This window comes from Nomascus leucogenys, chromosome 4, assembly GCF_006542625.1.
Source record: "Nomascus leucogenys isolate Asia chromosome 4, Asia_NLE_v1, whole genome shotgun sequence".
Taxonomy (NCBI): domain Eukaryota; kingdom Metazoa; phylum Chordata; class Mammalia; order Primates; family Hylobatidae; genus Nomascus; species Nomascus leucogenys.
Window position 1 is genome coordinate 110950436 of NC_044384.1, and position 14180 is coordinate 110964615.

Genomic DNA, 14180 nt, shown 5'->3' on the forward strand with positions numbered 1-14180 from the left:
GCACTCCAGCCTGGGTGACAGAGCAAGACCCTGTCTCAAAAAAATATATAAAATTAGGGTGGAGATTTGCCAGGCATAAGAGCCATAAGACTGACAAGATAAAGCTCATGAGGAGTGAGAGGAAGGGGTGAGAATAACTGGGGAAGGTTTCACAGTGGGAGTAAGACCCTGGAAGACACGCACTATTTGGGCAGATGAAGAAGGTATTCCAGATGTAGGCAGCAGCATGAACAAATTCCCAGAGGTAGGAATGAGCACAGCATGTGGAAAGGTCAGTGAAGGCACAGCCACGGCTGGAGCAGAACAGGATCCCTGGAGAAGAACAGGAGGTAAGGCTGGAGAGGGGCACTGGGGACTGACCAGGGATGGCCCAAGGACCTTGACTGACTTCTTCTCCACAGGGTGCAATTTCTGATGCTGAACAAAACTTCCATACCATTTGAAGGCTTTCCCACACACCTTACATTCATAAGGCTTCTCCCCAGTGTGAACTCTCTGATGCTGAATGGAGGCTATTTTCTGGGTGAAGGCTTTGCCACACTCCTTACATTGGTAAGGTTTCTCCCCAGTATGAATTCTCTGATGGACAATAAAAAGTGACCTACAACCGAAAGCTTTCCAACATTCCTCACATTTATAGAGTTTCTCTCCTGTGTGTAATCTCTGATGCTGCAGGTATGCTGCACTCCTACGGAAAGCCTTTCCACACGCTTTACATTCATAGGGTTTCTCTCCAGTGTGGATCCTCTGATGTTGAGTCAAGGCTGTGTTGGAACTCAAACCTTTGCCACACTCCTTACATTCATAGGGCCCTTCTCCAATGTGGTTTTTCTCATGTACAATACAGTCATAGCTGGACTTGAAAGCTTTGCCACACTCCTTACACTTAAAGGGCTTTTCCCCAGTATGACTCATCTGATGCCGAATAAGCTTTGAGTTATATCGGAAGATTTTCCCACATTCTTTACATTCATAGAACTTCATTCCACCTCGAAGTATCAGATTTGGATTTAGATTGAAAGTCTGCTTCAGTGCCTTTCTTTTAAAATCAAAGTGCTGAGAAACATTCCTGAGAAGTCCTCCTACTGGCATTCTGTGCAACTCCATTTCTTCAGAGGCTTCCTGCTTTATAACTGGCCCTTCATTTTTGATCCAGGACTCACCACCTGACCAGAGAAACCACAAGTGTTCCTAGGTACAAAACTGGAAGAAAAGTAGGATCCAGTCTTCCTAATTTTCTCTTGTAGAATGTAATTTTTAAAAATATACCTGTGAATGATTATATACAAGCATCTATAAAGGAGGATGAGAAAGACAAAGAAAAATAATGACAGGCCAGGTGTGGTGGCTCATGCCTGTAATGTTGGCACTTTAGGAGGCTGAGGCAGGCGGATGGCTAGAGCTCAGGAGTTCGAGACCAGCCTGGGCAATGTGGTGAAACCCCATCTCCACAAAAAAATACAAAAATTAGCCGGGCGTGGTGGCGCACACCTGTGGTCCTAGCTACTACGGAGGCTGAGGTGGGAGGATCACTTGAGCCCAGGAGGGAGATGTTGCAGTGAGTGGAGATCATGCCACTGCACTTCAGCCTGGGCAGCACAGCTAGACCCTGTCTCAAAAAAATAGAAAAATAATGACATAGAATTGGAGAAGTAAAGACACAGAAACGGAACAGGAAAGATAGCCAGGAAGTGCTCCCCATGAGGAAGGCTGGAAAATTGAACTAAGGTAGGTGAAATGGGAAGAAGGAGAATCAAGAATCAGAAGGAAAAAAGGCAGGAGAGACAAAAAAGAAAAAAGAAGGAGAGAATAAGAAAGAACAGCGAGAAATGGAAAAAATTTTTAAAGAGAGACAGAAACCCAGAAGAGGAGAAAAGAATGAGAGACTGGGAAGAATAGAGAAGCAGCTCCAGCACTACAAGTGGGCTTGCAGACTGAGAAACACAAACCAGGAAAAAACTGGATCCCAATGCCCTACCCGTAACCCAGGCAATCACCCCAAATTCTAAACAATGTCCTAATTATCCTATATTTAAATATCCCACACAATATTCTGGGATAAAAGATGATTAGTTTCAGAAAGTCAGCTGGAACAGAAGTTGCATCAGAGAGCTATAAGCCACTGTGGCACCTGTGCTAAAGGAACCACTATATACAAAAGCATGTATGTGTGAGAAGGCTTGAAAATTTTCTTCCGAAAAAACGGAAACACAAGTAACCAAAACCTTCCAGGACTGGTAAGCCATCTCAGGGAAATTTTAGGTAGTGTGTGTGTGCACGTGTGTGTGTGTATGTGTTTGTGTGTGTGCGTGTGTGTGCGTAGGGGGCTATGATGGGAGAATATTCCTAGCCCTTTCCTCTATAGTCCCATCTATGGTAAATATAATGTAGATCTAAAGATTATGGCAAATGAAACTCTTAAGTGATTTAGATACTAAAAAGGCAAATTAAAGCCATTCTTTTCAGGGCTGAAGGCCTAAAGTAAAATTTACAGCTATAGCACAAATAAATCAGTTTGGCCACAAAAAATCATATTTTCCTTAAATTTGGCTGAAACCCCACTTCTTTGCAATGAAAAATGGCATACAATTAAAACTTTTCCACCGGTAAGTAAGAAAGAAGTAGTTTAGGAGCTACTGGGTCCCAGCTTTTCTGCCTCGGAGGACAGCCACATGAATGTGCCGACAGCATGAGGCCATGTACTCCTAGAGGTGGTCTTTCGAAGCTCAGGGTCAGAACTCAGTGTGAGGTCAGAGAGTACAATGAGTATCGACTTATAAATAACTGGGAGATTTGTTCCCTGCAGCATAAGAAACACTTCTTACCTAGTAAACCAGGAAGGCAAAACAAGAAACTTAACACTGGATTCTCATACTCACCTTGACTGATGCCTCTCGGAATCTCGGTGTCCCAGGGATCTGGGCCCCATGGTGCTTCCCCTCTCTCCAGGTGGGAGATCAGAGCAGGTTTGGGGAATGGAAATGCTACTTCATGAAGAAAAGAGAAAGACAAATTGAGGGGAGACGTCCAGAGCTATTCCTGGGATCTTTCTCAGCCCACCCTCCATCAGGCTACCTGGGAGAGAAATTGAACACCAGCAGACCAAGTGAGAGTTCTGACAAGGAGGTCCAAACTGTGCTCCACAATAAAGCCGAGGAGGTACGATTCTGCTCAGAAAGAAGCTGCAATCTGGCCCTGACTCAGAAGAAGGGAAACTCCCTCAGGAAAAATGTACCTACTGCTCCCCTGGGAGACCCTTCCACAAAGGGAGGGCCAACATCCCCAGAAAACTGGATGGACAAAGGAACAAAGGGCTCACCTAGGGTGCCAGAAAGAATGCTTTCCCTCAGGGCCCAGAACCACACTGTTCCTGGAGTATAAGGAAGTCTAATTTCAAAACCAAAGAGAAGCCAGGCACAGTGGTACACGCCTATAGTCCCAGCTACTTGGGAGGCTGAAGCAGGAGAATTGCTTGAGCCCAGGAGTTTGAGGCTGCAGTGAGCCATGGCTATGCCACTGCCCTCCAGCCTAGGTGACACAGTGAGACTCTGTCTCAAAACAAACACACAAAAAATAAACAAACAAACAAAAACAAAGAGAACCAAGGATTTCCCTACCCAGTACTTCTGGAGGCTGGTGATTGCGAAACTCTCCTCTGAAGTCATCAAACCCAAGGGCTACTAGAATCCCCAAAACATCTGAGGAAGATAGCAAACTGTTACAAGGACCACAGAGGGAGGCCTTACCCAGGGAAGCCACATTTGCATAATTCTCCAGCATCACCTCCCTGTACAGGGCCCTCTGCGCAGGGTCGAGGCTGGCCCATTGATTCTGGGTGAAGTAAACAGCCACATCCTCAAAGGTCACTGACTCCTGAAAAACAGGTTCCTGCTCAATCTCTGAGTGAGAAGTAGAAGGAAGAAGGGAGCAGCTTGAGCTTCAGGGAAGGGATAAACCTGTCTGCGTCCACAACTCTGAGCCCCATGGAAGGTCTGCTCAAACAAGAACACCCACCACCACAGCCAGGGGCGAGCCCTCAGCCAGTAGTTCCACTTTCAAATGGGGAGCCCCAACACTCTCTCATCTACCCAGCTCTGGAGCCCCTAACTGCTGCTGATTCTTATAGCCTGGCATCCAGGTGCTTTCTCCCTGGTAACTGCATCAACTCCTAGGTTCCTGGCTTCACAGATCTCTCCCCCTGGCACCTCCTACCCTCAAACACTCCATAATCCTCTCTCCTTATTTTCTATACCCCAACCACTATAGACAGCGGCTACTCACCCTGTGATATGGTTTGGCTGTGTCCCCACCCAAATCTCATCTTGAATTCCCACGTGTTGTGGGAGGGACCTGGTGAGAGATAATTGAATCATGGGGGCAAATCTTTCCCATGCTGTTCTCGTGACAGTGAATAAGTCTCATGAGATCTGATGGTTTTAAAAAGAGGAGTTCCCCTGCCCAAGCTCTCTCATTTTTCTCTTGCCACCACCATGTAAGAAGGGTCTATCACCTCCCGCTATGATTCTGAGGCCTCCCCAGCCACGCGGAACTGTAAGTCCAATTAAATCTCTTTTTCTTCCCAGTCTCAGGTATGTCTTTATCCGCAGCGTGAAAATGGACTAATACACCCTGTAGCCACCCATCCAAAGTGCACATGCACAGCCCCCATCTGCTTCCTGAACCTAGCTTCTCTTTGGTTCTCCCCAACACTGTCTACAATGCAAAGGCAGCGTGTTATAAATATCCCCACTATTTTGCAAATTTGTCTTTTCCACCCTTCTGCCTTATCAGAAAGCTGGCTCTCTTGAAAGAAACCTTTAGCCTGCCTGTTCTGACCCTCTTCTCCGAATCACTGGTCTTCAAAGACAGGCTGACAGTGCCACGTCCCTGGGCACAGATCTGTCCCCCAGTTTTCTGAGCTCCATCACATCTACCAAGGCTGTCTCTTCACTAGGTGTTCCCCTCTCTGACTCCCTCCCCTGGGGCCATCTCCATCTTCCCAAGAATGAAGACAACTATACTTGTTGATTAGCCCTGTGCACCAGGCCCCTAGGTTGGTTATTTTATTTACTTATTTTTATTTTTTTTGAGACGGAGTCTTGCTCTGTCACCCAGGCAGGCTGGAGTGCAGTGGTGCAATCTCAGCTCACTGCAACCTCTGCCTCCCAAATTCAAGTGATTCTCCTGCCTCAGTCTCCCAAGTAGCTGGGATTATGGCACACACCACCATGCCAGGCTAATTTTTGTATTTTTAGTAGAGACGGGGTTTCACCATGTTGGCCAGGCTAGTCTCAAACTCCTGACCTCTGGTGATTCATCCACCTCAGCTTCCCAAAGTGCTGGGATTACAGACATGAGCTACCATGCCCAGCCTAATTTTTTTTTTTTTTTATAAAGACAGGGTTTCACCATATTGCCCAGGCTGATCTCGAACTCCTAGGCTCAAGCAATCCACTTGCCTCGGCCTCTCAAAGTGCTAGGATTACAGGTGTGAGCCACCATGCCCAGACAAGGTTGGTAATTTTAAATCTTGGTTTTCATTTAATCATTACAAAATATATGTGAAATAAGAATTACTATTCCCATTTTTCAAATGATGAAACTTAGATTCAAAAGTTCAATTACTTTGCTGAAGATCACATAGCCAAGAAGTGCTAGAGCAGGAACTTCAATCCAGATTTGCCAAACAGCAAACGGGGGCTCTACTAACACACCAAGCTGTCTCCCACACTGGGCTCACAAACTTCTCCAAAAACATGGCTAACCCCTGAACCTGGTGCTGCCTTATCTTTGGAGAATAGCTTCTCAAACTCCTCAACTCCCAAAATCACCATTCAAACCATCTTTAGTGTACTCCCTCCAGGCCACATGGGCCCCCTCCCCCAACTTAAATTAGGGGTCATCTATCTCAAAACTACACACACCACCCTGGAAGCCCGAGCCTCTGAATCTTCCATGAGGCTCCAGAGCAGTTCCAGATGGTGTCCACTGGCTATTTTCTCTGGTTCTTTTTTTTTTTTTTTTTTTTTGAGGCAGAATCTTGCTCTGTTTCCCAGGCTGGAGTGATGTGGTGCAATCTCGGCTCATTGCAACCTCCGCTCCCTGGGTTCAAGTGATTCTCCTACCTCAGCTTCCCGAGTAGCTGGGATTATAGGCACCAACCAACATGCCTAGCTAATTTTTGTATTTTTAGTAGAGATGGGGTTTCACCATGTTGACCAGGCTGGTCTTGAACTCCTGACCTCAGGTGATCCACCCGAAAGCAGATCCCAAAGTGCTGGGATTACAGGCGTGAACCACTGTATCCAGCCTTTCTCTGCTTCTAGAGTCAGCATAGTGCAGAGCACAGAGACTAGGCTCTCAGCTTGGAGGGGGTTTCATGATCTGTATGGCTTTTCACCTTGACGCTCCCACAGATGATTCCACCTCCCAGGAGAGTCTCATTACCCTATGCAGTCAGCCTTGTTCTTTTCAGATGCTGAAAATAAAATACCTACCAACAGGGGCACAGCCAAGCTCCTAACTCTTGCATGTCACGTTCTACATTCTGACTCCTGGTAGCCCCTAAAGCAGCCTATGCACTGGAGTGGGCACAGGGGAACAGAGAAAAAGGAATATGACTATAACTGGTCTTGAAGGAAGGAGGGAAGAACCGTACATCAAGGATAAATTCTGGCAACTCAAACTGCTTATAGCAGCTCTACTGGCTCTGCACACAGGTCCTTATGGGAGGGTGTCTTTTCAAACAAGAGCAAGTAGAGAACTCGGCTCTAAAGGAGACACTGAAAGGAAAAAATAAAATAAATTTAGACACTCCTCAAAGGGAAAGCCAGTCTTTAAACTGGGCAATGATGAGGTCCAATGGGCCCCCAAAATAATGTGAGCCAAAAGCCCAAACAGCAGACTGGATCATGTTTTCCTGCATACAATTACTGCTTCAACAAGCCATTAAGGGCTTCTGAGGACAGTAACCACAGGCTCACAGGTAAAACCAAATTTCACCTCCACTTATAGCAAGTCAAACCCCACACCCTGACATCTCCAGAGCTTCTCTCACAATTTTCTCCTCCCAACCTACATCCATCATCTTTTCTTCCACAAACTGTCTGCCTCTCCTGCCATCTACTATCCTCAAGTTTCATGAGCCCTAGAAAATGCCTAATATTAAGGAAAAAATATTGTTTTAAGGCAATTGGGTTTGGGATATCTTTTTGTTCCTCCTGTGGATGGTCCCTATGTACCTCACTTTATTTCATTTTTCTCCACAGTATTATTCATCATGTCATATGATATGGTTTACTATCTATCTCCCCCTCCCAGAATGTAACTCCATGAGGCAAGAATTGTTTGTTCATGATTGGTTTTCTACACACAGTAGAGTGCCTGACATGTACCAGATGCTTCATATATATTTCCTAAGAGTTTATTTCAAAAACAGTTTAACCATTAAAAAAATTGTTTTAACTTATGAAGAGAGTAAGAAACCAACAGCAAACACCAACTAAACAGTAAAATGCTAGAGCAAATCCATTAAAGTTGATAGTTGACAAGTTACCATAAGCTGAGGTTCTACTTTCTGCAAAAGATGCATAAATATAGGAAAGGAATTAACATAAATATCTTTGCTTGCAGATGAAATAACTATCTGCCTAAAGACATCTAAGAACCAAGAAAATAAACTGAAAACATTTAGAGCTGATAAAACAATTCACTAAGTTATCTAGATACAGAATAAGTAAATCAAAATTATTAGCTTTCCTAAGTACCATCACAAACAACTGGAAAATACACTGAAAGAAACTAAGATGCCATTCACATAAAAAATTGCTAAGAATGGACTTAAGAGAAATCAGTGAGAACAGGATGGAAGAACACTAAATGTTTACTAAGATACATTTAAAAAGAACTGAATAAATTGGAACATACAGTGTTTCTGAATGGGAAGAACCAAACTTGTAAAGATGTCAATTATCTCCAAATTTACTCATGAATTCAATAAAATCCACTCTTCTACCAAAAAAAATCCATGAAATTTGTGCAGAGGTGGGAGATCATTTAAAGTCTTCTAAAAAAGCATGTGTGAAAAACTAGCAAACAATGTTTTGGAGAAAACAATTGAAAATAAAATGAGGGGGAATTAAACTATATTTCAAAAGGATAACACATTAAGAAAATGAGAAGACATGCTAAAGTCTGGGAGAAAATAGTTGCAGAAGACATCTGATAAAGCACTATTATCCAAAATATACAAAGAACTCTTTATGACCAAGCCAATTAAGAAACAGGCAAAAGACCTCAACAGACACCTCAACAAAGCAAATATACAGATAGCAAATAGGCATATGAAACTATGCTTGAGATTGTATGTCATTAGAGAATTGCAATAAAAACAATGAGACACCACTACATACCTATTAGAAAGGCCAAAATCCAAAACACTGACAACACCAAATGCTGGCCAGGATGTGAAACAACAGAACTCTCATTCATTGCTGGTGCGAATGAATGCAAAATGGGACAGCCACTTTGGAAGACAGTTTGTCAATTTCTTACAAACTAAACACACTCCTACCATTACAACCCAGCAGTCATGCTCCTTGGTGCTTAACAAAATTTAGGAGTTGAAAACTTATGTCCACACAAAAACCTGTATATGGACATTTACAGGGGCTTTTATTCATCATCACCAAAACTTGGAAGCAACCAAGATGTCCTTCAGTAGGTGAATGGATAAGCTGTAGTATATATAGACAATGGAATATTATTCAGCACTAAAACAAAATGATCTATCAAGCCATGAAAAGACACAGAGGAAAGGAAATGCATTAACACTAAGTAAAAGAAGCCAATCTGAAAATACTACATACTGTATGATTCTGGCTATATGACATTTTGGAACTGGCAAAACTATGAAGAGAATACAAAAATCAATTGATGGTTGTCAACTGGGATGGGACTAAGGGGAAAGTAAGGATGGATAAGAGGAGCATAAGGTATTTTTAGGGCAATGAAACTATTCTGCATAATGCTATAATAGTGGATACATGTCATCCATCAAGAGTGAATCCTAATGTAAACTATTGACTTTGGATGACAATGATGTGTCAGTGTAAGTTCACTCCCTGTAACAAACGTGTTACTCTGGTGTGGAATATTAATATTGAAGAAGGTTGTGTGTTTTGTGGTGGCAGGAGATAAATGGGAACTCTTGCTTTCTGCCCAATTTTGTTATCAACTAAAACTGCTCTAAAAAACTATTTTAAGTACCAGTGTTAAGTCGTTCCAGGGTAAGTTATTTCTCAATCAAACCACATATGCTGTTTAGGACATATCGGAGAATAAGGAAAGAAAGAAAGCATTTCCATTCTTTTAAAGACACTGACATTGTACTGTGCTGATACCAGACTTGTATTTGAACTTCTATCAGAACGTGTATATACATGTGTAGGGGCAGGGAATACATGGGAAATCTCTGTACCTTCCATTTAATTTTGCTGTGAACCTAAAACTGCTCCAGAAAATAAAAACTACAAATAAATTAAATTAAAAAGTAAAATGCGGCCTGCCAACATGGTGAAACCCCATCTCTGCTAAAAATACAAAAATAAGCCAGGCATGGTGACGTGCACCTGTAATCCCAGCTACTCGGGAGGCTGAGGCAGGAGAATTGCTTGAATCCAGGAGGCGGAGGTTGCAGTGAGCTGAGATCGTGCCACTGCACTCCAGCCTGGGTGGCAGAGTGCGACTCTATCTCAAACAAAAAAAATTTTTAAATGGACAACACTTGCCAGGCACAGTGGCTCACGTCTGTAATCCCAGCACTTTGGGAGGCCGAGGCGGGCGGATCACCTGAGGTTGGGAGTTCGAGATCAACTGACCGACACGGAGAACCCCCGTCTCTACTAAAAATACAAAAATTAGCCGGACGTGGTGGCGGGCACCTGTAATTCCATCTACTCGGGAGGCTGAGGCAGGAGAATCACTTGAACAAGGGAAGCGGAAGTTGCAGTGAGCGAAGATTGCACCATTGCACTCTAGCCTGGGTGTCACGGTGAGACTCCGCTCAAAAAACAAACAAACAAATAAAAAACAGGCGCGTGCCTGTAATCCCAGCTACTTGGGAGGCTGAGGCAGGAAAATCGCCTGAACCTGGGAGGTGGAGGTTGCAGTGAGCTGAGATAGCACCACTGCACTCGAGCCTGGGCGACAAAAACAAAACTCCGTCTCAAAAACAAAAACAATAAAAGGACAACACTTAATATCTTCTTAATTGACCAACACCTTTCTACCGTCAATTTGCCACTAAGGGCTGGGAAAATCTCTTTAATACATAAATCCAACCATGTCATGCCCCTACTTAAAATTCTTCAGTGCCTTCCCAATGAACCAGTACAGAAACCACTGCCCTCACCATGACCTATAATACAGGTATCTATTTCTTCCATCTCATATTGAACCACTTTCTCTGACCCCTTCTGGTTTCTAGAGTACATCCAGCTTTCTCTCCAACTTCAGAGTCCTTGCATCTAGCATTTAAAAAATGTATATTAAAGTAACAATACTAGTCTCTCTGGGATACATACAATACAATTTGTGGGCAATCTCTCCAATAAAGATTTCTGATTTCAGGCTGGCATGGTGGCTCATGCCTATAATCCCAGCACTTTGTCAGCCACACGTGGCAGCGCACACCTGTAATCCCAGCTACTCAGGAGGCTGAGGTATGAGAATCACTTGAACCCAGGAGGCAGAGACTGCAGTGAGCCGAGATCATAGTGCCACTACACTCCAGCCTGGGCGACAGAGCCAGACTCCGTCTCACAAAAAAAAAAGTCTGATTTCAGCAGGTGACTTTCATTTCTAGAACATGATCTGGATTTCCACATTCAGAAAGAATTTCTTGGCATAGGTCCCCTTTCTTCCACTTAAATCTATACATCCAAACTCACCACTCTCCATACATAAAACTTTCATTTCCCCAGCACATATTTACATCTGCCATAGCCCTAGAGATAGATACAAAGGGGAAAATACAGCTTGGCCAAGTTACGCCTTCCTCATCCTTTTCTGATTATCTGATAGCTAATGTGAGTAAAAAAACAAACAAACAAACAAAACAAACAAACAAACAAAAAACTGAAAGAAGCTCAGCTCACCTGAGGCCAAGTTGTTTGGAGCATGGCGGATGTCCCCTGGCTTCATGCACTGTCTTCTGGGTTTGGACAAGCAAGATCCTCAGGAGCTAAGAGAAAAAGAGCCATGAGTGCTAAGGACTCTGTCGTCCACCACCTACAGCAACCTATGGCCCTCCCAGTTTCCACATTTCCAGCACTGGATGCACGGATTCTACTAGGACTCCCTCTAATTGTTCTCACGCTGACAGCCCCAAACTTCTTACGAATTGTTCTGCCTGGTCTTCAGGACAATCTTCCACCTGTCTGCTCAGTCCGAAGAGCTTTTTTTGAGCCCATTCGTACGGGTAAACCAAGGGACCCAAGAGCCCTGTCCGTATTGTGTTGGGTCTTTACAAACGTAAAGAGTCTTTACAGAATGCTTACAGGGACGATGACGTTGACCCAAAAGAAAGAACCTCAGGAGAAGAGGGACTGGGGTGGCTGAATGCAGATTAAGGGTAAAATACTCGGCGTCCCAGTGGGTGATGCTGACCGGAGACCCCACCCAACCGGGATCTTAACACTCCACCCAAGAAAGCAGGCGACCCCAAACATCAGAAACGTCAGTACCGGGAGCGAGAGGCTGTCAGGGCAAGTTCTTTAGGGCAGAAAAGACGATCAGGCCTCGGTGGCAAAGGGCTGGACACAGGCTCTAGAAGCCCGAGCAACCACCTTGGCGGCTTCGGCGAGGCCCAGATGCCCACGGTCCGGGTGAAGGAGGGGCGGGCCGCCATTGGGACCAAGTTCAGGGAAAGTGGGGGCTGACGAGCCGCCAGGGGCAGCGAGGAAGCCGGCACCGGGCGGACCTGGCACGTAGAACTCGCTGAAACCCACTCTCTGCAGAACACCGAGGAGCTGGTCACTAACTAACGTCCGAGCCGGAAGGGCGAGTGCACGCCCAAGGTCCCTCTAGGCCCCCGGAGGCCGCCATCTCGGTCGCCCCGCGGCCAGACCCGCCCCGCCTCTCATGGTTGGCCCCGCCCTGCGGAAGAGGCGAGGTTGCGGCGACCCGCTGGGCTGAGAGGCCGGCGGCGGGCGTGGAATTGTGGCGCTCTAAGCCCGGCTTTCTCCGGCAGCCGTCGGCATCGCCTCGGGCTGGCGTGTCACGGACTGATGCAGCCTGGCTCTACCCAGACCTCGCACTCTAGGCACAAGTGGGGCCCTAGTTCACGGACTGCGCCTCAGCTGTTGGCCGCCTTTACCCCGTGGCTCACCTGAAGCCTGGGCCGTGCAGGTGAGGGGAGAATGGCGCCTGCTTTGTCATCTCTAAGAGGCCCAAGCCCAGGATCTTGCTCGGGTCCTCCGCTGGGCAGTCCTCAGGGAAACCATGGTTTCCACTCGCTCTTTTAGCCCTCTCCCTTCCAAGGACCTAGATGTGCGCGTGGAACCTTTTAGGACAGATTCATTTAACAACCAAAACACCCGTGGCTACAGTTGCTAGGCATCCTGTATACACAGGACATGTCCTATATTAAATGATCTTGTCCTGTGTTGACTTTGGCAGGACACCCTAAATGTCTTATATTTAGCTTTTTCCAATAAATTACAAAAACTCGTAGTTACAGCTATTTTTCTGCTCAGTAACTGGCACTTAAATAACTTAAATGTTAACACCAGCTGAAATATATGTATCTTATACTTCCACAAATAATGATCTGGACAATCCTTTATGGTCTGTTCTGTTAGTTGGACTGCAGGAAATAAAAACAGCGAAGAGGGGAGGCTGCTAATTAAAAGAACTTATTTTTCATATTCAGGAAAGGAAAAGACTGTTTTTTGACCAAAGTCCCAAGTCACTAACAAGTATTTGCCATTAATTTACATAATTTTAGATCAGTACACGTACTCTGAAAATCAACCAGTACACAACAGCCTCACTCCAAGCTTCTGAACATGAGCCAGTCAGTGATAAACACTTCCCGAAGCCAGCCAGTCAATCGCAACTCTACCCAGCTCATTGGCAAGTACCTCACTACTGTGCCCTTCCTTCTGGACAGGAGCCTTTCTCCAGTATCAAAGTGGTTGCCAAGATGGACAGACTTTTGTTTTCGTTTTGTTTTGTTTTTTGTTTTTTGCTTTTTTGTTTGTTTGTTTGAGACGGAGTCTCGCTCTGTCGCCCAGGCTGGAGTGCAGTGGCGCAATCTCGGCTCACTGCAAGCTCCGCCTTCCGGGTTCACGCCATTCTCCTTCCTCAGTCTCCCCAGTAGCTGGAACTACAGGCGCCCGCCACCACGCCCGGCTAATTTTTTGTATTTTTAGTAGAGACGGGGTTTCACCGTGTTAGCCAGGATGGTCTCAATCTCCTGACCTTGTTATCTGTGCGCCTCGGCCTCCCAAAGTGCTGGGATTACAGGCATGAGCCACCGCGCCCGGCCCAGACTTTGTTTTACGTTGATCACGCTGATACTTCTCCTGAACACAGTTCCAGATACCAGGCTCCTCATCACCAAGCATTTCCATGCTATAAAGGGGAATTGGTCTCCCACCACTAAAAGATAAAAAATGATCCTGGATATCTAGATATATTGCTTTATTACAGGGGTCCCACTTCTTGGATTTGTTATTCCTTTCTTAAGAATTAAACTGATTATGAAGTCCTATTATGGAGAGTATCTTAGGTATCTACTGCTGCATAACAAATCATCCTAAAACCTTATGGCTGAAAACAAAACACACTTATTATCTCTTAAAGTTTCTATGAATCAGTGAACATAGGTCAGTCAGTCCTAAAAAGAGAAAAAGGAAAAAAAAAAAAGTTCTGTGGATGAGGAATTCAGGAGTGGCTTGGCTGGATGGTACTGGCTTGGGATCTCTCATGAGAGTCTAGTCAGGTGTCACCCGGGACTGCAGTCACTTGAAAGTTGGACTGAGGCTGGGGATTTGCCTCAAAGGTAACTCACTCACATGGTTGGCACATAGATGCCAGCTATTAGTATGAAACTTCCCTTCCTGTACCGGGTGCAGTGGCTCAGACCTGTAATCCCAGCACTTTGGGAGGCCAAGGCA

At 45.1% G+C, this 14180-nt stretch overlaps 1 protein-coding gene across 3 annotated transcripts in view; it reads right to left on the minus strand.

Annotated features, from left to right (window-relative positions):
* Nucleotides 1-14180, minus strand: part of ZNF621 (zinc finger protein 621) — a 25015-nt gene continuing 10835 nt past the window's right edge. The window contains exons 1-5 of one of the 3 annotated variants that reach the window (XM_003256899.4): nt 11981-12141; nt 11157-11242; nt 3747-3873; nt 2880-2987; nt 1-1166 (exon numbers count right to left, since the gene is read on the minus strand). In XM_003256899.4, the coding sequence (XP_003256947.1) occupies nt 106-1166; nt 2880-2987; nt 3747-3873; nt 11157-11180 (1320 nt within the window). In that variant the 5' untranslated portion in view covers nt 11181-11242; nt 11981-12141 and the 3' untranslated portion in view covers nt 1-105. Of the gene's footprint in view, nt 1167-2879; nt 2988-3746; nt 3874-11156; nt 11243-11744; nt 12142-14180 lie in introns of those variants that run through there. The other 2 variants (XM_003256898.4, XM_030812072.1) reach the window with 2 other exon arrangements.